The sequence below is a fragment of the Acanthopagrus latus genome, chromosome 6, assembly GCF_904848185.1.
Source record: "Acanthopagrus latus isolate v.2019 chromosome 6, fAcaLat1.1, whole genome shotgun sequence".
Classification (NCBI taxonomy): domain Eukaryota; kingdom Metazoa; phylum Chordata; class Actinopteri; order Spariformes; family Sparidae; genus Acanthopagrus; species Acanthopagrus latus.
In genome coordinates, this window is record NC_051044.1 from 27,019,879 (window position 1) to 27,034,897 (window position 15,019).

A 15,019-nucleotide genomic window follows, 5' to 3' on the forward strand; every position below is an offset into this window, starting at 1 on the left:
GAAGTCAGCAAAAATTACCTTCCACGTCGCCGCGTTGCGCCTAAAATATGCAAACATTCGTGTGAACCAGTTGTAGATTTCGTTTAGTGTTAGCTGCTTTTCTGGAGATTCGAGGATCGCCTGCATGAGGAACAGTGACAGAAACAAACATTCACAATTTTGCTCCCTTCACAAAGCAATCAATAATTCACAAGAGGCATGCAGGTTTGTGTGTGTGTTCTCTCGAGAGGAACGCAGACAACAGCAGAGAAATTGTCCATGTGAAGTGTTTTTTAGAAGTCTTCTGCACTTTTCATTCAAAACGGCAGATTTGAATATATTTTCTTTTGTGGGTGTAAATGAAGGGCAAGCGAAAACATTTCTCAGGCAGATTACAGGGCAGCAATTATGGCCGGCTCAGATTAATTCCTGAGATCCCAGATTACTGCGGCCCGGCAATAATTGAGTGGCCATCTTAAAACAGGTTCATCCCTACTGTTGTGTGAAATGAATTTGGTAATAATCACAGCCACTGAAATGCTTAATCAAATGCAATTGTCGTATGTGGCTGTTTTTTGAAATCCTGTACGCATTCTTGCACTCATTTCGAGATGGTTAATGTGTTCCTCTGTCTAAACTGTATTGGAAATTTAACAACGAGGGAAGAGAGAAATAAGTGGAACAAATGTAGTTTGTGACCTTGTCAATAGCCGAGTGCATGTGCGCAGTATTTCTTGCTTTGGCTAGACACCGCAAAGGATGTTTAGGGCTTTTTTTCCTAAATGTATACACATTAAAGACAAAAACATAGGCAGAGTTCTTACCTGTCTTATTAATGAGGCGTACGTGAATGGCGGTCTAACGTCTGCATTCATGTAAAACTCTTTGTTCTGACTGAGATCTGCAAACAGGGAATAAACACAAACTGTGTCAACACGAAACAAAACGGCTGGGTGTCAACAGTAATGTGCCATCAGGGTCTGATAACACAAATCATAGCATGATTACATAATTGTGTGTATATACACAGTATGTAAAGTGTGCGTGTCAGTCACAGAGATGAGTGTGTGGTTTGTGCGTGTGTGTACCTGGAGAGATGGGCATGTTGTACTTTTCTGAGTAGCGCCGTCGCATGGGGCCCATGCTGTGGAGGCTGTTGGCTGTGATGACGGAGTGGGTCTGGGACAGGGGTGTGAGGGGTGCCGTGGGCGTGGTGGGGGTCTGGGGCAGGCTCAGAGGAGGAGAGGCCTCTGGAGCTGATTTGGACAACGTGACGTTGGACACCAGGTTGAGCTGAGGGGAGGAAGGACAGAGAGACAGATAGAGAGGGGAACAGTTAGTCCTCTAATTACCCATGCGTCTGAGACGCCTCATTGGCTATGCATATCTCCTCTCTAATTGCAGGCGGGCCCTGAGATGATCCATGAGCGTTTGCTAAATGTTTGGAAAACAACCCTGGAGGCCGGCTCCTCCACCTCCTCCTTTCTTCACGCTCTGCTCTCTCCTCCCTCCCTCTCTGTCACGTCGAGCCCGTTCCCGGCTCTCTGTTTCATCGCCTTTTGTTAAATCTTTTGTCCCTCTTGTCCTGTTTGGACAACACACCCGCACCTCCTCCACCCACTGTGGGACAGCAGCACGGTTGCTAGCGAGGGTTGAGTAGAGTGAGGGAAGATGGGCCCGAATAGCTCTGAAAAATGACAGTGTGATTCTCACCTACCGCTGAGCATCCCCGCTAATAAGGCAGCCAGAGGAAGAAGCCAATCTGGGCTAATTACGAGCTGAAATTGTATTGTGAGGACTCTAATTAGGCGCTGCTTATGGAGGTGATCTGATGATTAACTACTGTATCTGACTGACCTCCATCATCAGGGCCACGATGGCCGCAGCAATGACAGCCTCAGTATTTTCAAGTAGAGGATATTTGGTTTTTACCACTGAGGCCTGCGTGTGTGTGTGTGTGAATGGGCTGGGCGGGTGGAGGAGAAGGAGGATTTAAGTAATAATGGCTACAAGGTAAACTAATTATGGCAAGTGCTCCAAAGGTATAGCATGGCTTCCAGCAGCTGCGGCAGCTCTGAGCCAAGTGCCAAGGCGCCGTACTGGAGCAGCAGTCAAGTGGAAAATTCTAGCCTGACCCCCTGCTCCAGCTATTAATTGGCAGGAAAACTAATGACACAGATACATATTCCAACAAAATTGTTCTAATTGCTAATTTGCCGAAGGAGGCCAGTTTCCAAATTAAACATGACTCTAGACTGTGAGAAAAGGAGAGAGAAGAGAAAACACAGAGAGAGAAATGGAGACAGGAGACACATCTCATGCGTGACGTCATTGGTTGATTGGGAGAGGTCAGATGATGAGGATTGGTTTGACGACAGAGAGTTAAAAGTGAACAGACATCTGACTGTACGCAGCAACACAGATCCTATTCAGCCGCTATTATTATTATTATTATTATTATTATTATTATTATTATTATTATTATTATTATTACCAGCATGAATAATGGGGCTGCAGCTAATGTTTTATTTTCACCATCAACTAATCAAATTATTATTTTCATAATTAATCAATCCATCTTTAGGCTTTAAAATGTATGAAAATTGTGAAAAATGACTGTCACAATTTCCCTGAGCACAGAGTAACATCTTCAGACTGACGTTTTTGTCTTACCAACAGTCCAAACCCCAAAGACTTTTCATTTACAAGAAAAAAGCAGCAATTCCTTACATTTAATAAACTGGAACCAGCTTGATTACATGATCAATGGATTACCAAAAAGGTTGCAGATGAATTTTCTTGCGACCAACTAATTGAATAATCGACTATTCATTGCAATCCAAGTGCCCCAGAATTGACTGCCGACACTGTCATTTTGTCTTTTGTTTAATTATTAATTCACTGTTTGTTTGTTTTTTCCCCCAAAATTCACTATTATCAAATAAAGTTTCACACTGCTCCCACCAAAATTAGAGACAGACATGCGTCCAAGTCCTCACAATGTCTGTTTATGTTTTGGAGGCTGAACTCTGGCTTTTTGGCAGAGTCTGCCCAAATAATTTGGATTACTGCTGGGATGTACAAATGTACACTACATCCTCACCACCAGCAGCACAAGACGTGTTATTCTAAATCACGAGCAAAATAAATCACACTGGGGTTCGCGTGTTTCTGACACAATGCTATCAATAGAACGGGGCTGCGGTGTTGACTTCTCTTCCTGTGGATTAGCAGGCTTTGTTTCATGTTTCATCCATATTCCCTGGCAATAAACACAGAGAGGCTTCAACAATAGGCCAGACAGGCTGGTAATAGCCTTGCCTTTGTTTGCCTCACCATTTGGGCTCACTCCAGTGCCTAGACAAAATGAGACTTCAGACTGAAATTAATTAAATGGTAATTGGTGATCTAATTATACTGGCTTTGACTCGGCAAGCTGCTAAAGAAAATAAACAAAAAGTCCCTCCTTAATTATGTATGGCGTAAAAGGTCAGATTTCTGACAAGAATGCTTAGTGACACCGAGTGCAGACACCCACCCACACACTCAGAGGCAAATACAAACACGCACACACACACACACACACACAGAAACAGGCACTGCTAATGTGGCACATTTTGTTTTGTCCCCCCCCCCCCCCACTCACCCACCCACCTCAGAAGAATAAAATGAGTCCTATTCATTTGACGCCGTGCATGCACAGTATCACTTTGTTTGTCTTTAATTATAACTAAATGTAAACCAGCAAATTCATCTGAGCTGCGCTGCTGTGACAGCCGGCCACTTACACATGCCTCTATTATATGCAACCACACAGAACAGCAGAAAAGCATAACTAGCAATTACAGGAGGAACACAATTGTTTCCTCAGAGTGGCTGCATCTCCAGTCAGCTCTGACAATACTTTCATTCTGCAGCGACTCAGAGGGCCACCTCTGATCTGCAATCTCACTAAAGCTTCAGAGGGGCCATGGGACCCTGACCTGTGTAAGTCCAGCACTCACCCAGCTGAAGCCAGACATATTTATCATAGCGTTTCATAGCGGCTCGCAGCAGGCAAAGTGGCTCTGAGAATGGGAGTCTATTTATTTGAATAAAAATCCCAGCATGCCCCCTTGAGAGTGTTAACGCTGAGCTCTGACACAGCCATTCTCACAGGCCCCGGGGAGAGAGGAGAGGTAGTGAACTCAAGATGCTATCTGCCGCCCCTACCACTTTTCATATACAAATGTCCCTGTGTCAGAGCCCTCGTTTTGCACTCTAATCTACACAATCAGTGTGTGTGATACAGGCGCAGCTTTTACAGACAGCCTATTGTCGCTCGACATCTCCAGGCGCTTTATGTTGACGGGCTGCGCTGCTCGGAGCGCGCACGCAGCATCTGCACGTCAATAGCCACCTCTCCGACTGTAAATAAATGATCCAAGCTGCACGGTGCGCTGAGAGACGAGACTCCTGCGTGTACATTGTGCAAGCCTTGTGTGCGTGATTTCACATTCACGCCCTGCAGTAAAATGATCTTTGCACATTTGGCTCCCTGAATGGACTGTCATACAGACTGAAATATGGTGCTGAGGCCCCTTCTTAAACATGACAAAACAGCGCAGACACTTAAATGCCATATGTTAAGCCCTTGCCCCTATAGGATAGGGATTAGGCAGGAGGCTTTATGGCATGGCATATATTAAGAGTGATAAGCATGATGTCTGGAATGTGTCAAGAAGATAATAAATTGATCCGCTGTAACATTTACTCACACTCTCAGCTGATCACCTACAGAAAATATTGGTGCATTACCAGTTAGCCTTTTGTTTTTTATATTCATCCTGCAAGATATACATTTGAACAAAATGACCTTTGTTCACTCTTCATTCTGTTGTCAACTCTTATGCCAAACTTAGCTTAAGATACATATAAGTAAAAACTACATCTTACTGTAATGTGAAAAGATGCTTACAAATAAAAACTGATATAACAAGTTTCACTTTTCTGTCTGAATGTTTGGCTAAAACAAATTTTACCTTGACCCAAGATTAACCTCTGTTCAGTTCTAATTCTACTAAGTGCCTTTAAAGGTGGCTGAGTGTAATATTCCTGACAAATTTTTAACCCAAAACGAGGACTGAAATGTCTTTAGGGAGGCGTTTGCTATCATAGATAATCAATATTAAAGTCAGCAGGTGCTACTATCATCAGGATGTTTCTTTTAAAAAACAGTAGGAAATATCTACATCTACATACTAATCAGCCCCTAATTGAAATATCACAGTTTTAATATGTTGCTTCAGTTGTTTCTCCTTGTAATAATGTTTCATTTTTACTGTCTTCTTTAGACTACATCCATTAGAGTGATGTGGTATTTTAATACATTTCTTATATATTTAATTTTACGTGGCAGGAAAGTCATTTTTAACCCTTCTTTTAAAATCACTAAAAATAAATGTTAAATCTTATCCATTTATAAAATACAATGCCTGATGTTATTACTGTATTTCTATCTCTTTTCCATCTGCCCAAACCGGCTCGGGCTCTCTGTGTCTGAGGCTGTTACGGAGTGAGCATCCAGTTCATCACAGACACCCAAATTGAATCTCAGATGTCAGCAGATGTGGTCCACACAATATTTACTGCCTCCCACAAGAGAACAGCTGTTTTTATTTAGCACATAAATAAGAAGATGGAGGAAGGGATTAATGAATACATGTGTGCCAATTAAGACAAACAAAAGGATGGGGGAGGGACAGGGAGAGAGAGCGACAGAGAGACGTATGACGGGGTCGCTGCTCACCGGCTGTGGGGTGGCTTTGGGCTCCGTGGACTTGACATGAAGGTGCGTCATCATCGCTTGCAGACGCTCTTTGTCTTTCGCTAGCTGCAATGAGGAAAGAAAAGACGTTACATTTTTTATAAACAAAAGGAGAAAAAAAAATCAAATCTGTATTTCTCTACTTTAGTTAATTCCACACAGTGAAAGCACCTTTAACAATCAGCGAAACAAATCGATCTTTTTGCCCCCGAGACTCATCTAATTATTTGTTTTCAAAATGCTTTTGGAAGCTGTCAACAACCCTACACTTCAGACAATCTAACCACTGTCTCCAGGTTCAAGGTTAAAAGATACTGCGCCTCATTGCCGATAACAAGCCCGGGCCCTCTCTACCTGTCTGAAACTCAGTGCTGTCTTAGCTGCCAGCTTAAATCACGGTGATAGGCTGCATGCAGAGGAAGTGCGCGTCAGATAAACCTTCACGCCATCCCTGTGGAAAACACACCACCATAGCGGAAATAACAGGACGCTGGTGTGGTGTAATGTTCGAGCAACTGAACTCCTCATTGTTGAAGTTTAACATCCTGTAAGCCAGGAGAGCTTCATACTCATTATCAGTCATTTCTGGGGTACGATGTGAACCACAAAGAAATCTGGCATATACTGAATTTGATCCTGCTAATTAATAAAACACAGTTTGATGGAACGGTTGGTTTTATGATAACAAATCAGCGCAACCTTACATCAGCTCAGTGGTCATGTTCGCCATTTAACCCACCATCTTCACTGGCCGTTATGTTGCCCCCCTAATGGGATGACAGCGAACCACGTCTTTTTTCGTAAGCACATTCTTAATGTACACACACAGATTTTTTTTTTTCTTGTCTTGCAGAAAAAGACAATGAAAGATGACACATATTAAGATCCACTCATTATCAAAAGTTTTCTCCAGCAGGATGTTTTTTTCTTCAAATTGACGCCGAGCGCCCAGCCACAGTGCACTGCCCAGTCATTTCACTAAGTGTTTTATTGTTGGTGCTAAACAGTTAAAAGTCATAAATAACTTTAAAACCCAGTAAAATTCAAAATGTAATTATCTTCTCTTCTTAGCCCCGGGCCCCTTCATATATCTTTTCCTGGCTGTCATGCATACATAACACATTTTTAATGACTGATTACTTGCAAATGTACAAAATTATTTCATTCGGCGGCCCCCCCTCCATGAGTGACCCTGTGGCTGATATCAGACGGACAGGGAGGGGCTGGGCAGACACTGAGGAAGTGTCGGGAGAAGAGGACACATAAATATTTGGGCCAAAACAAGCGCAGAGACAATACCTGCAGCTCCAGCTGTTGTACGACCTGCATTTGCACCCGACACTGGGCCGTGCTCCTGTCATCCAGGGCGTGCTCATTGTTAAGATGCCTGGAAAACAAAAAGAAAAAGAGCTGATGTCAGTTTGATTTCGCCTCCTGCAGCAGCTTAGATGTCAAAGAAACAAAAGTCCTGTGATGTCCGGTTTAACAACGCAATCCGGTGTTGGAGCACAATGCAAAGAGAATGTGTGGTAACATGAAGGTAAATATTGTGCAGATATTTAATATGAAACTAGCAATATTTTTGCAAAGATTACACACAGAACCAGAAGAAGTACCTCTTTTAACACACAACAGTGACACTCAATATTTCATGGCAGTCATGTCTGCTCCAACTACAGCTCACAGATAAGAAGAATGATTGAAGAATTTCAGGTTGGACTCCTTTGCTAAATTATGCACAGGTGCCCTCGTGTCATTTCTGCTCCTTCCAGCTCCGCTTTGCATTCCTGAATTTGCCCCTTTCGTGGTGTTTTTTCTGTTAATTGTGTCGTTAAAATTAAGAGAAGTCAAATAAAAGCTGGACCAAATGCCGAGGACAACAGGACGAGGAGATGGGATCTGTCACAAACTTGAATTATGGCTATAATTATGCGTGATTATTTTATACAGGGAAGATGTTCTCTTTTCCTGTACGTTTATAACTAATCTAAATAAGTAGCTCGCCGGGTAGCAGACGGGGCTTTTTTTCTGTGATTTATATAAAATGGTAGAGATAAGGTTCACGAGTGAAGGAAATATGATTGGAGGAATTTTATCAGCCGCCGCATGAATTACTGTTTGAAAATGCTTATGCAGGGGCATTTCATTAATCATTTAATCATAATCCGAGCAGGATGTTTGAACTGATTTCACAAATACCCTTTCATTTCACTACTTCATTATGCTCGCTAATGGATCCAATATATTATATATATCATAAATTATATCACATCTTCGGTGACCATGTAGGTCACTGTCACCAGGCATGTCTGTGTGCACAGTGGCGCCGGCAGACGGGAGAGAGGTGTGTAATGCGCCTGCCGTTTTCAAATGCACTTTTTCTGTCATTTACTGCAAATCAAAAATGGCCAGAGTCAACCTGTGAAGGCAGCGCTGGCGTCCTGATAGCCCAATAAATTTTGACGCCATTGCTTTATGCACAGACAACACATTTGTGCATTAAACGGCACGCGGACACTCAGAAAACAGACACATGCGAGGGACAGAAAATTGATAGCGCTCTGCTCGAAAAGTGAAGGTTTCTGTTCAGCTGTGGTGTTTTCAACCTTGAGGTGAATGATTTAAATCTTTATGGGAAAACGTCGTCTCCCCCCCCCCCCATTCCACTTCAGCTCCTCCTATTGTGTTTTGATAATACATTTTTCAAAATGACCGTGATGTACATTCAGCACTCGGAGTTAATTATTGTGGCGGAAAATAAATTAAAAAGGCATATTTAAAGAAAGCGTGGGCAATAACCCCCTTTTCTGCGGAAATCAATTCAGACTTCTTCCGGGCTTTCCATTTGTTTGAGTCAAATAAATGCCCATTTAATTAAGTAGGTCGGAAAATGAAACCGGTAAACATTTCAGGACATCTTACTAAATTTCAAAGAGGAAAATAATAGGTAAAGACGTTTCAACTTCAATTTAACTGGCACGGACTGAATTTTCAATGAAGGGTGGCCTACGTGAGCAGCTTTGGAATTTCTCTGTTCATCGGAGACATGTGCCCTGCTTCTTTTCATCCTTTGTTACATTCCACTTTATTTCTTCTAATGACATGGAGAGTCACAGTGCATAATTAATAGGAAATGAAATATTCAAATGGCCCTAATGCAGCCTTGAGAGGAGTGTCTGGACACAGGAGCAGGGGATACGGGGGAATTGACATCGAGAGAGACTATGAACGTTGGCATGTGTCACTTTCTGGACTTCAAATGAAGCCACTTCTAAAAGCTCTCTGGCAGGATGACAGTCCCTAATGTAAATTACCACAATAAAACAAGTTAAACAGGCATTCTTTTAACGGACTGCTTTTTACATATCAGTTAGTTTGCCTGCTATTTTTTTCCCCCCTTTCACAATTTCTAATTACATACATAGAGTGGACTCAGGGCTTAAGGCTGTTTCAGAGGAAGGTTTATCATCTTCACTGTTTGGTGGATTTTAAATTAAATCACACATCTTAATAGTAATATTTACATTTAAAATGCATTAAAAATTCTGATGAATATGTTTAATTATTTCTTTATTTATTAGTGCAGAGTAGGGCCACACAATTGATTACAAATATTGTTGAAACCACAATATGGCCAAGTGTGATATCCAAATTGAAGAAACTGCAAGGTTTTGGGTTTTTTTTGATAAATGTGACAAAACCAAATTTAAATGACGCAGTGCCGCAGAGATGCAAATCCGGCTCTCCGTGTGAGAAAACAGGTTTGTTTCATCATGATCATCACGGTTTGCTTTCACGGATTTTCACTGATTGTCTTTCGAGTGAAAAAATGATTATTCCCACCTCATAATATCTGTCAAAAATAACAACAATTTGATTTTTACCCCGCCGTAAAGCCTCATTACAAAGTATTTATTTTAACTAACATTATTTCATGCTTGGCCTTTTTGTGTTTTTCCATGCGGTCTGCAGCGGCACAGAGCTGCGCAAAACAATTACTTTGTGGCGTTGAGGTGTGAGAGGAGTGTCGGGGGTTCCAGCAGACAGACAGTGTGGCACTAGAGGGCACTGCAGTGTTTCACTGGCTCTGACCTCTGACTGGACACTGAAGAGACGGGTCCTGACCCCTGTAAAAGCACTGGGCTCCTATATGAACCCGGGCCCCACCCATCTGTGCACTGAACCCAGAAAACAGGAACAGGCATTTGCTGCTTTGTATTTATCAAGATAGTGCGTGTAGGTATGTAATGTTTTCTTTAAAAGATAGAATAAATACACACAGTTTAAAACAACATTTCAGTCCCGTGTTAGTTGTTACTGTTGGCATGCAGAGCTGAAATCTGGTTGACGTTAGAGTCCTCCTCACCTTTCTTTTCTCTCTGGTATACAGTACACTGTGTTCTGCTGACTACACACACACACACACACACACACACACACACACACACCTCTTCACTTATATTTAACATTTCTCCCAACCTTTTAGAGACTTTCAAGAGAGGATTCTAACTTATTCTTTATTTTTATTTGTGATTGTTTTCGGAGGCCCACGGTATCAGTTGCTGGGATTCATGTGGAAGTGCTTAGGGGTTTGAGAGTTAACACCTTGGTGAGCTGCTCGCACTCTTGCCTGCTGTTAAACAAAGGCAGCTTTGTGGAGACTCTCCCCAAATGTTTTCTTAACATGTTCCAAGCAGTTTGAGCAGGCAACTAAAGTAAACAAGATGTTGCCATGATAAAAACACTTGTAAAAACAGAGCAGAGTGCACTTAGTGACTTTTGAAGGCAGAGCTCCACCGGGCACACTGAGTTTAATTCCCCCTCTCTTCTATAAACAAAGGGTGAGGCAATGTCAGAATACAATAAATAGTGATGGATTTAAGGGGCACTCCCAAAGCTGAAATATGTGCGTCTAATGTGTGAACGTGTGTGTGTGCAAGACGTGGTTTAATAACTACGTGTCACAGGATGTTTATTGAATGAAAATAAGAACACATAACTTTAGTTTTTTTTTCTCTCTTTTACTTTTTCCCCCCTCCTCTTCTTGAACAGAAACCGTACTGTTGAGCTGCTCTAATGCAAACTGCTCCAAGTGGATTTCGGTAAAGGTTTCAAAATGTTGACAAAGACAGCGAAAAACTTGGGAGCTGCCTGTGAGGCGTCCCTCTGCAGCACCTTTCTATCCGCGCTCCTGCAAGGAAACCGTGTGTTCGCTGAGTGCTTGTTTTAGGATAATGGAATTGTGTCATATCTTGTTTAAAGTGCGACTAATCCGGGGTGACAGTGAGCCATTGATCTGCTGCCACAATGCAGATGTTTTCATCCTCTCCGTAACCATGGCGCTGTTATGTGTTGGATTACCCAGAGCACACTGCACACAGGGCTGATTAGTAAACCAGGGGCCTGACTCAGGCGGAGAAACATGGCGCACAACAAAGGCCCGTGTCAGGCTGGACAGGGTCAAACCTGTTACATAGTTCACGCAAGAAAGATGCCGCACAGCCGGTGAAGCTGACTTAGTACTGAGCGCATGATTCGTTTGAATAGTGCTGAGGTGTTGGCCTTCTGTAAACCAGAAAACAAGCGAAATAAAGAATGAGAAAGGAGAGGGAAAGGCAAACAAACCGCTGAGAAAAAGACAAGACACACAGTCCAGTGACAAGGGCAAACATGCAGAGCGCCCCTAAGTGCGGGCTGCCACAGATAAACATCCTACCGTTGTTTGTTTGGGAAAAACGGCCCCTGTCACCATGGGAACTGCACTTATCACAGGAATTAGAGGCCCATGCCATTCTCAGAAGGAGACCCCACCACAGTACCCTTGTCAACCTGGCACCCACACTCAGGAATAACAACCAGCTGCACCTGTAGTGCCTCTGAGTTGCCGGGGGTCACCAAACGTGTAATCGACCCAGAGAGAGGACAAACAAACTGCGATAGGGACACACCTCTGCACCGATCAGGACTTTCACTTACTTGAGGAATGAATGGAAATCGTCGAACACCGCCTCACATCCAGGCCACTTGCAGACCCCGTGACCGTATAGGGGGTGACTTTGGTGCGAAGGCTCTTCTAACGTGGATCTAAAAGAGACGGAAAGAGACACGGTTATTAATGATAGAGCTGCATGATCAGTCGGTTGGAAATAATGATAATCAGCAACTGTTTTGATAATCCTTTAAGTCATTTTCAAGCCAAAAAAGTGAAGCAGTTACTGCTTCCACCTTCTGATACGTAATGATAAGCTTTTTTTCCCTTTTCTCCATCTCTGACAGTAAATGGAGAGTCTTTGGGTTTTGGACTTTCGGGTAGACAACGGGTGGCAATCTGATGACATCAATTTGTGCTATGGGAATTTTTTTCTCACAAGTTTTTCCACATTTTGTGGACAAAACCATTAAAACTGAAAACTTAAAATAATCCACAGATGAATCAATAATGAAAACACATCTCTTTACTTTCACCATCCTGTCATATTAAACCCTCCATCAACTCACCAATCACCATCATCTAATCCCTTGTAATCAACCAATGACATCACAGATGAGATATATCTCCTCTCCATTTTTCTCATCTCTCATCGTCACATTTTTCACAGTTTTTTGACACTTTATTCATCAAACATTTATTCAGTTAATCGTGACAGTAATCAGTAGCTGTGGCCTTATTTAATAAAAGAATGATTTTCAGGTTTTCCGCAACACAAAAACACAGTTACCAGCCTGAGGTCATATAACATGCCAAGAGATGTTTTTAAGCTGGTTCACGCCTCCCTGTGTGCGCCGTATGATGTTTTCCACGTGAGAATGTCATCCTCAGTCTGTGTGAAATCAGTGTACCTGCGTGATCTCTGCTTGCTCTACTCTTAAAAGAGGGGACTCATGGTGTGAAAGCACCACCAGATCAATATGTAATTATTTAGTATCACTGAGCCATGCCGCAGTTCACTTTGATCAGAACTGCTAGGGGGCTCCCTCAATCGCTGCATCGTATCCCAGGGCCCACCTGGAGGAGCGCGCACCACAACGGGAAACCTCAAAAAAAAAAAAAAAAAAGCATCAGGCACTTTCACGGCGTGCACAAACTGTAAACATCCCCGCCTGGCACCGATTTATATACTGACCAATCCATGTCGCTGGGGGGCTGACAAGCATGCATCTACTGGGAGCGTATGGCTCCGTACAATCAGTCTAAATAGCTGGAACATCCCTGAAAAACAAACTTTACAACATCTTCCATATGGCGAGAGGCGTGGAAGCACAGCTAACCACAATGAGCGCTGAGAGAGAGAGAGAGAGCGGCCTGTGTGGAGGCAGCGTCTGCTAAGAGAGCGAGACAGGCAGCCATATGGACACAGGCACTATACAAGACACACAACTTTCAGCAACAAGAGCCTGGGGGACTGGCCTATATCGCTACCACCTGTGCTTCTGGTGGCTTGTGAGCACAACGCTGCTGCTTCTCCAGTCTGAGCACCGCTCTCCAAGACAAGAGTCAGATAGGGAGATTCATTACACCACTGTAAACTGTTGTGTTGCCATGTGGGAATAACTCCGAGCACTACAATCTCATTCACATACATATATTAAATAAGAGATAACGCCTAATGCTGCTACTTCAGGGGACGTCTTTAAGGATAGAGAGGAAAAATAAATACTGGAAAACAACGTCTTGCATTGCTGAGCCAGTCGTCAATCTGCCGCGATTCCAAAAAAATTGTAAATTCGAATGAATGAAAAAGAAAGTAATCTAACCACTGCGTGCCAATTTTGCAGGATTAAACAAGCCGATGTTCAGATTAAAATCTCATTTGTATCGATGTTAGTAAAGCTGTACCTCAAGTAGGAAATTTTAAAGGTCGTCACAGGTTTCCTTGTGTTATAATTACTTGCTTAAGAGTTCACATTGTTCATAACATGTGATAATTGCATTGCAATTAGGAAGCAGTCAAGCATTCATGAATGTGGTTAGCAGCTTTTTTCCCCTCCCTCTTTCAAAAGTCTGATTTTTTTTTTTATTCAATTATGAATTATGCATTCACATTAAGACCTCTGTTTTGATACAGCTAATAAATAGATGGAGGAAGACCTATTATAATGAGTTTTTAACAAGGAAATGTGTGTGTGGACGGGCGAAGGTAACGCTGGTTTTTAATTTAAAGAGATCCTTTTTTAATTCTTTTGCGAGCAGGCTTGTTGGTTAATTCTGTATTAATAAGATATTGAAATGTGGAGTGCGCTGGGAATCAGTGAGCACAGAGTGCTGTGAGGGGCTGGCGGCAGAAGAGCCCTTTTAAACGCTGGATGGCTAAACAGTAGTAAATGACAGAATTTACACCAAATGAGCTACATTAGTGTAATAGGAGAAGAGTGTAGGATTCATGGGGTTTTCTCCCATTTGAGAATAGGTTGAAGGAAGGAGGGGGGGAAGGAAACCGCTTTGCAGTTCCCTGTGTTGCGTTAAATTTGACTTGCACCCATGACAGGTCTGTCAGGGTGTTATTATTGTCAGGCAGCCCGCGGGAAGAACACTCTAATGATCTTGTAACAGCAATGAGAAAAAGCGTGTCATCAGCTCCCTTTGGAGGAGAGGGAACATTAAAGCGCCTACAGACCCGGACAGAGAGTGTGCGCACCTTCCAGGTGTTGCACCGTGTTTACATGTGGACAGACAGGCGGAGCTGCGCACGTATACGGCTCTGACAGCTGCTTGCCAGTTGTTTTCTAGCTCGCTTCTTTTGATGAGATGCTCGGGCCATAAACAAGTCATGATCTATGGCGTCCTGCACTGATGGACTCAATCTATCAGCAGCAGTGGAAAGATTGATGCCCATCATGCTAGGTCAGAGTCTGGCCGCAGTGTGTGAAGCCAGTCACAACACTCTCCCTCACCACTGGTGCTAATGTTAGCCTATTCCCATGTGTCCTCCCCCTCAATCCTCACATCCATACCCTCCTCTGTTTAACTCTCTCCGCCCGACACTGGATCCTTTCCTTCCTTCTTCTCTGCGCCACTGCAAGCTTTTCCCTTAATGATTTAATTGTCATATTTTTTTTTCTCCTGGTGTAAGACAAATGAAAGGCGAGAGAGATGGGAGTGCTGTGCCAAATCTGATAATTTATCTCCTTTACAGATTGCTGCGTTACAGTCCCCGAGCTGTGGTTACTGATGGTTGTTGGGAAGTAAAGTGGGCCAAGCGCTTTGTGAGGATGCTCCCCCTTTACAAAGCTGAT

The 15,019-nt window shown here is 42.9% G+C and overlaps 1 protein-coding gene across 8 annotated transcripts in view; it reads right to left on the reverse strand.

Moving 5' to 3' along the window:
* The window catches only part of foxp1b (forkhead box P1b), a 168,126-nt gene that overhangs the window by 10,371 nt on the left and 142,736 nt on the right, over positions 1-15,019 (reverse strand). For all 8 annotated transcript variants that reach the window (XM_037099781.1, XM_037099779.1, XM_037099780.1 and 5 more), the window contains 6 exons: positions 11,762-11,869; positions 7,085-7,172; positions 5,768-5,851; positions 1,068-1,272; positions 804-880; positions 19-120 (listed from right to left, as the gene is read on the reverse strand). In XM_037099781.1, the coding sequence (XP_036955676.1) occupies positions 19-120; positions 804-880; positions 1,068-1,272; positions 5,768-5,851; positions 7,085-7,172; positions 11,762-11,869 (664 nt within the window). The remainder of the gene's footprint in view (positions 1-18; positions 121-803; positions 881-1,067; positions 1,273-5,767; positions 5,852-7,084; positions 7,173-11,761; positions 11,870-15,019) is intronic.